The following is a 7,446-nucleotide window of genomic DNA, read 5'->3' on the forward strand; positions in this document are numbered from 1 at the left end:
TCCTTTCAGCTTTGAGGGAAGCCCAGAAATATACTTAATGCGCCCCTTATTGAATAGTCGTCGTTCTTCGGGCTTGCGCCCATGAGGGCTAACGAATTTACCTGCGAGCCTGCGACATTCGAGTGGTGCTGGACCCACTCTGTAAAGATCGCCACAGAGTTACAGGCGACTTTGTAGCACTGTAGAAAAGTATCACTCTTGGGGAGGTTGAGCTTTTTAAGTACAAGACCTATGGTAAGTGTGTGCTGATGGGGTTGCTTGGTCACCACTAAGGTCTGTTCCGATCTCTGACAATCCACTTCTGTGTGCGGGTAGGCCTATTGATCCCCGAAATGTCCGGTACGATACCTGATAAGCCTGATGAGCTAGCGGCTACTCTAACATCCGGGCAGCGGTTGTGTCGCGATGCTCGTTCAGCTGCTTGCACCAGGCCCTCGGCGGCGGCCCCTGCTGCCGTGGCGCGGCTCGAGGCGGTACGGGACCGGCCGCCTCTGCCTGTGGACTGTGGCATCCACATTGACACGTCCCGCCCGTTGTTGTCGTGCAGCAGTGTTTCATTGTCGGCATCGCCGTTCTCGCTGCCTTCACTTTCGCTGGATGACCCTGAATCCTGACCATGTCCAACAGAAACAGCGCCGAACGCTGCCTCGGCCACATCGTCCACGGCATCCTCGTCCTCGTCCTCCCCACCATCGCCGTTGGCGGAGTGGCCCCCTTGCCCATGATGATTGCGGCCGGTGTCGTCGCCATCCCCGTCGTCATCGTCCTCATTCTCGTCGTCGTCATCTTCATCATTGTCGTCGTGATCACGATCATCATCATCATCATCGACATCGTTGTCGTTGTCATCATTCTCGTTGTCAGCCTCATCACCGCCGCCATTGGCATCGGTGTCGTCTGCAGCGGCATCCATGGCACTTGACGTGTCCTCGGCGTCCTCCCCCGTTGCGCCGGCCATCGTTTCACCACTGGCGACGGCGTCAGTGGCATCAGCATCAGCACCGGCATCCATGGCATTTGATGCTGCTTGCGGTGTCACACGCTGCTGCTGCTGCTGTGGCCGCTTTTTCCGCTGTCTTCGCTTCTGCTGCACCGGTTTGGTGGTTTCGTACGGTCGCAGTGTGCCGTGCTTCTTGCGGGCCATCGGCGGTGGGTGAAATGGGTTGAGCGTCTCTGCAAACAAGCCCTTGATTGGGTCTGCAAGCGCGAGCGGAGGCGGCCTGGAAAACGGTGAAAGCGGCGACAAGAGGCCCACGCGCACCGGCGCTAGCACGGCGTCCGCAGCCTCAGCGAGCTCCCGCATGGAAAACGCAGGGAAGCGGTGGAACACACGCCGACAGGTATGCAGTAGCGGGTGGTGTGGGTCAAAGTCCTGCACGGTGGCAGCGTTGCTGCCATCGCCACCGTCCCTGCCGTGACGGCTGCGCCTGCGTGTGGAGGCGTATCCATAGGGGTTGTTTGCTGACGTGTCGTCGGCCTCGTCATCTGCAAGCAGCGATTTGGGGTCCCCTGAGCTGGCGTACACGCTGGCCACGCGCACAGTCGAGCGAACGAGCCGGCCAATGCAAGCGGCAACGGCACGGCCTGCTGGGGACGCGCCGAGGGACACGTGGCGCTCCTCGAGCGTGTCCAGCACCTGCAGCAGCAGCGGCAGGTACGACACCAGCATGGTGTGGACAAACGCATCCAACAACAGCGTGTTGTCACCAGCATGGCTTGGGGACGCGCTTTCCTCACTGTCGCTGTCACTGACATCGCTGTGCGTTGGCCTGAAGGCATCCTTCCCATGGCCCGGCTTGGCCTGTCCAACCAGGAAGGTTTCGCGAACGCTTGGCCAGTGCTGTGCCAGCAGAAGCATGACATCATCCAGGAAGTTCCTGTTGTCTTCTTCGTTATCACCGTTCCCGCTACTGCTGTTACCGGTGCCGCTGGCACCGGCAGAGTGGGCAGCGCCGCGGGAAGAGCGCGCACCACCACGCCGCCGAACGGCTGCCCGTGTGGCGTGGCGAGAATGAGCACCGCGGTCGCGTCGCTCGCCACCCGTGCTCTCGCTCGTGCCATCCGCTGGCCTCAGGAAATCTTGGTTGCCTGCAAGCACGTTGATGTTGTACTGCCGGGCTTGTTGTTGCTGCTGCTGCTGCTGCCTCCGCTGGCGCTGATTGTAATGTGCTGCCCCAAAGCTGCGGTTTCGTCCACCACCGTAGTACATGTCATAGTCCCGCAGCCGGCTTTGTCGGCCATAGGGGTTTCGCCTCTGCGCATTGCGTGCAGCGCGGGCAGCAGGGGTGTCACCATCACCGCCACTGCTGTCGGCACTGCCGTGGCTGCTGCTGCCGTCGGGCTTGATGCCGGTGTTGGCAATCTTGATGAGCTCCTCGTCTGTGCGAAGCGTCTGGTGCCGCTCAGCCAAGGCCAGAACAAGCGTCAGCAGCGCAGTCTCGCCAGATCCATTGACCATTGCGCCCGCCTCGGTCTTGCTCAGTAGAGCCGCGGTCAGCGCCAACCGCGCTTGCACGTCCTTTGGGTTCAAGCGGGGCGCGTATTTTCCGGCGATGGGCACGTCACTGGCAGAATCGTCGCCAGCATCGTCCTTCTGCGACGCAGACGCAGAGGCAGGCGCCCCAGTACCGCGGCCGGGTGGCGGGGCGTCAGGAAAAGGGTGCACCCGCTGCGCCACGCCATCCTGGATCACCCACGAGGCCATGGTGTCCGCTGCGGCTCCACCGTGCTGCCGCAGGCGGTGGCTGTCTTGCCCGTCTGGCCCACCAAGCAGCGCCTGTTCGTACATGTCTTCGTAGCTCAACACGGCGTCAGTACCATGGAGCCCGCCGCGGCTGTGGGCAGCAACCTGCTTTGCCGAGGTGGCGGGTGACGATGACGTTGCAGAGGCAGCCTTGGTGGTTGGGGCGTCCCAGACCACGGGGGCCCAGATGTGGTGGATGGGCGGGGCATCGTGGATGGGGTCACGGTAGCACACCATCGCCCGCATCGCCTTCTCAGCAGCTACAGTGGCAGGGGAGGGCGGCAGCGAAACACAGTGTTAGGGGTGTACCGGGGGGGGGGGGAGGGGACGGACGTGGCGGGTGGACACGAGTGAATACGGGCCAATCCCACAAACGACACCGAGACGCATGCAGCACAACACAAAAACACATACAACACACACATGCACACATGCAAGCACACACACACACATGCAAGCACACACACGCACACACATGCAAGCACACACGTACGCACGCACGCACGCACGCACGCACACACGCACACACACACACACACACACACACACACACACACACACACACACACACACACACACACACACACACACGCACAACGCGCATGCGAAGCGCTGGGCGTACATGGCTTGGTCGCTGCAACTTGAAGGGCCAGGTCCAGAATCTCGCCTGCAACATCAAAGAGGCCCTGTTGCACGGCCGCCAGGAACGGCGTTCGCCCAAGCATGTCCTTGTGCGCCAGTGCGTCGTACAGCAGAGGGGAGGCCCGCAAATGGTGCAGGCACACACGCACCGGCGCGACAGGCGCCTTCAAGTCAATGCCGGCAATGGTGGATGCTGAAGCATGCCCCGCAGCCACACCTGCGGCGGCTTGGTCTCCATTCTTCTCCTTGTCCTCTCGCTCCATCTTCCCTGCCGTCTGTTCGTCTTGCTCCCCTTCCTGCTTCTGCTGCGCTGACCGCCGGTGCACATGCCTGAGTTCGAGCAGCGCCTCCTGCGCCATGCTGTGCAGGTCCGCCTCAGGAGTGCTGTCGCTGCTGGCGTTCTTCGCAGCAACTGCCTCCCCCGCACAGTCAATGGCCAGGTGGAGGATGGTGCGGTACGCGTCGCACCGCTGCAGCACTGCGGCAGCCGTGTCCGCGGTCAGCACATCATGCAGCGTGCGCACGTTTTGCTGAACAACAGCAGAGATGGCAGCACTCTGCTGCACAATGAAGAGAACGCCCACGGGCGGGACAGCAGCAGCACCACCACCACTGCTGCTGCCAGTGACGGCCTGTGAGCGAGCGTGCGCTGCTCCCTGGCTGCCATCTCCGCGCGCTGTGGCCAGGTCCATTGTCGTGGCAAAGTAGACGGTGCCCATGTTAATGGGCCGAGCAAGCGTGACGCACGACCGCTGGATCTCGAGCGGGATCAGCGTGCCCGAGTTTTCTCGCACCAGCACGACGTTGTGGCAGCGGCCGGCAAGCAGCGCAGGGCGGTCTCGCAGGACAGGGGCGTGGCCGTTGATGAACCCTCCGTACAACGGGGTGGCACCGTGTCGGAGATCCTTCAGGCGCTTCACGCGCGACAGGTCGAGCGCATACAGGTAAGACTCCACGCTGCTTGAAGCGTCACGACTGGCCGCAGCATCACCGCCACCAAAGGCGCTCTCCTCGGCATCGTCGTCAGTGGTGTCACCAGCTGCGACGTCACCGTCGTCATGGGTGAGTCTATGCTGAGAGAACATGAACACGCGCATGTCTGACACGGCGAGGCTGAGAACGGGCGCTGGCGTGCGCATTTCCTGCGGTGACTCGGCAATGTCCAGCGATACAATCGGCGAATACCCCGGCTTGGCTTTCTCCTCTGCAACGTGCAATGGCCAATGTGCAAGTGTGCATGTGTGCAGGCGGTGAGAGCAAGCTCCAAAAAGAGGGAAAAAGGGGGGGGGGCGGGGTTCATTATGTGCACGAACCACGACGTGCACGATGTCATGAAACGAGATATCAGCAGAACCAAAGATGAAGCAGCTAACTTCAAGGTTGCAACTGCAAATGTGGCCACACACGCACAGTGGATTTGAACGCACCTTTGACGATGACAAGTTCGCTGACATTGTGGAGCCGAAGGTTTTCCAAATCCTTCTCCGATTTTGGCTTCAACAACAGACACCGCAGGTAAATTCGAAAAGGAAGTTTGAGAACAGCGAATCAATGTACGAAGATGAGAAGGCAAGACTGATGCTGTCGCAGGTGTCGCAGGTGTCGCAGGTGGCAGAAATGACACAATCCATTCATTCATGTACGTGTGTGCGCGCATGTGTGCAGACGACTAACCATGGCAGCTGGCGCTTCCAGGGCGGATTCGGGGAAGAGCACGGCGCACTGCCCGCCGTCGACCTTGACGACGCGTCCAACAGGGTGACCAGGTCCAAGGTCTGTGATGACCATGTCAGACACCGCCCAATTGGCGCTGCCGCCGTCCTCAAGCTCCACCCGCACCTTGTTGTCCCAATCCCACGCCGTCTCTGCCAGGCGCCCAGCCTGCGCCCGCCCGTTACGCTGCAGAGGAGTGTGTGTGTGTGTGCATGTGTGTGTGTGCATGTGTGGAAGTGAGAGTGGAAGGTGAACATGGTACTGGAGTGCGTACATGTGTGCATGGGCGTGCGAACGCTGTGGTCTGCGAGTTCTCTCTCGTCCACACACTGAACAAAAACGTCTCCCTACTTCAGCACACACGCACGCACGCATGCGTATGACGTACAATGACAAAGCCCTTTGCGCCTGCGCGGTACAAGGGAACGTTGCGCAGGATGACGCGCACGCCCGGCTTGATGGCCATGTCCGGGTCGTTGCTGGCAGACACGCCCTTTTCGTTTCGCGTGGCACTGCGCTGCTTACGTGCGGCCTGCACGCGGCGGTGGCGAATGCTCGTTGGGTACAGCCCCCACCAGTACACGCGGCCGTCGGCGGTGGCCGCCCACGTCATGTTCGCGTTCACGTCCAGCACGGCAACCTGGCGGCGCTGCAGCGACGGAAACGCCCTGGCCGCGTGCTCAAGCGACGTGAGCTGCGTTGTTGGGTCTGCAAGGCACAAGACCGCCGAGTCGTAGAGCGTGGCCACCTTGCCCGCCCGCGTGAGCACGGAGGCGCGTGCGCCACTAGAGCACATGAGCTCAATGCACTCCTTTGCAAGGCCAAGCACGTTGCGGCGCGGGTGGGGACCGCAGCCAGCGGGCGGGTCGCACCACTTCCACACGTGCAGTTGGCCGTTGTTGTCGACGGCAAGCAACTCCGACGGCAGCGCTGCCAGGCTCTTGAACCCAGGGTGGTCGTCTTCCATGCGCCACCACGCCACCTGGCGCTCCTTCGCATCAGCGCCAGCGCCCGTGCCGCCTGGCTTTGTTGCTGTTGTTGTTGTTGTTGTTGCTGTTGTTGAAGTAGCAGCGCTGTTGGTGCCCGACTGTTGTTGCTGTTGTTGTTGTTGCTGCTGCTGTTGTTGTTGCTGCGGCTGATGAGTTTCACCAGCGGCGCCATTGGCTGCCGCAGTTGAAGTGGTTGAAGTGTCGCCCTGCTGCTGCTGCTGCTGCTGCTGCTGCTGCTGCTGCTGCTGCTGCTGTTGTTGTTGTTGTTGTTGTTGTTGTTGTTGTTGTTGTTGTTGTTGTTGTTGTTGTTGTTGTTGTTGTTGTTGTTGTTGTTGCTGTTGCTGTTGCGATGGAGTTTGGGTCTGGGTACTGCCGCCTTGAGCAGGCGCGTCACCGCTGTCCTGTGCGCCTCCGGGTTGCTGATCAGCGCCGTCCCCAGCGCCATTTTCGTTGTTGTCGTTGTCATTGCCGTTGTCGTTGTCATTGTCGTTGTCGTTGTTATCATCATAGGGGCCGTATCTCTCCTCGACGACGAGCTCCTGTGCAACGTGGGTAACAGCGACGGTCGACGACACGTGAGACGAGCGAGGTGGTGGCAGTGGTTGTGATGATGAGGAAGAAGAACAATGGCAGAGACCAACACGACGAGCGCGACCACACACACACACACACACATACATACACACACACGCCAGCACGCGCATTCTCAAGAAGCACGTACGCCATCGCTGTTGTATCGAATGACGACCGAGGTTGGGGTGTCGCCGTCGCCGTCGCCATGACCGTGGCTGGCATTGGCCTCGCGGTCGCGTTCTTCGCGCAGAATGCTCTCCGCAAACTCGTGCTCCTCGGCATCTTCCTCCTCCTCGTCCTCATCATCCCCACCCATCAGCACGTTGACTGCCGCCTCTGGATCGAGGCCTGTCCGCTGCAACTGAGGTGTGTGTATGTGCGTGTGCGCGCGCGCGCGTGTGTGTGTGTGTGTGTGTGTAAGAACCAGCATATCATCATCATCGTCATCACGACAAGTGTGTGTGCGTGTGCGTGTGTGTGTGTGTGCGTGTAAGAACCAGCATATCATCATCATCGTCATCACCACAAGTGTGTGTGTGCGTGTGTGTGTGCGTGTGCGTGTGCGTGTGCGTGTGTGTGTGCGTGTAAGAACCAGCATATCATCATCATCATCGTCATCATCATCATCATCATCATGATCATCATCATCATCACCACCACCACCACCACCACCATCATACATCATCGATCATCAACATCGTCATTCTAATCGTTATAATCGATCATCATCTTCTTCTCCACACAGCTCGAGTGAGAATAGTTAGTGTGTCTTGGTTGGGGGGGGGA

At 60.2% G+C, this 7,446-nt stretch overlaps 1 protein-coding gene across 1 annotated transcript in view; it reads right to left on the bottom strand.

Moving 5' to 3' along the window:
- Positions 1–268: 268 nt before the first annotated feature.
- Positions 269–7,446, bottom strand: part of PTSG_02010 (uncharacterized protein) — a gene marked incomplete at its 3' end in the record, with an annotated part of 8,888 nt that continues 1,710 nt past the window's right edge. Inside the window, exons 4-9 of the mRNA XM_004997941.1 lie at positions 6,809–7,021; positions 5,487–6,626; positions 5,060–5,284; positions 4,813–4,879; positions 3,366–4,589; positions 269–3,003 (exon numbers count right to left, since the gene is read on the bottom strand). Coding sequence (XP_004997998.1) covers positions 269–3,003; positions 3,366–4,589; positions 4,813–4,879; positions 5,060–5,284; positions 5,487–6,626; positions 6,809–7,021 — 5,604 coding nt within the window. The remainder of the gene's footprint in view (positions 3,004–3,365; positions 4,590–4,812; positions 4,880–5,059; positions 5,285–5,486; positions 6,627–6,808; positions 7,022–7,446) is intronic.

Source organism: Salpingoeca rosetta, assembly GCF_000188695.1.
Source record: "Salpingoeca rosetta unplaced genomic scaffold supercont1.3, whole genome shotgun sequence".
NCBI lineage: Eukaryota > Choanoflagellata > Craspedida > Salpingoecidae > Salpingoeca > Salpingoeca rosetta.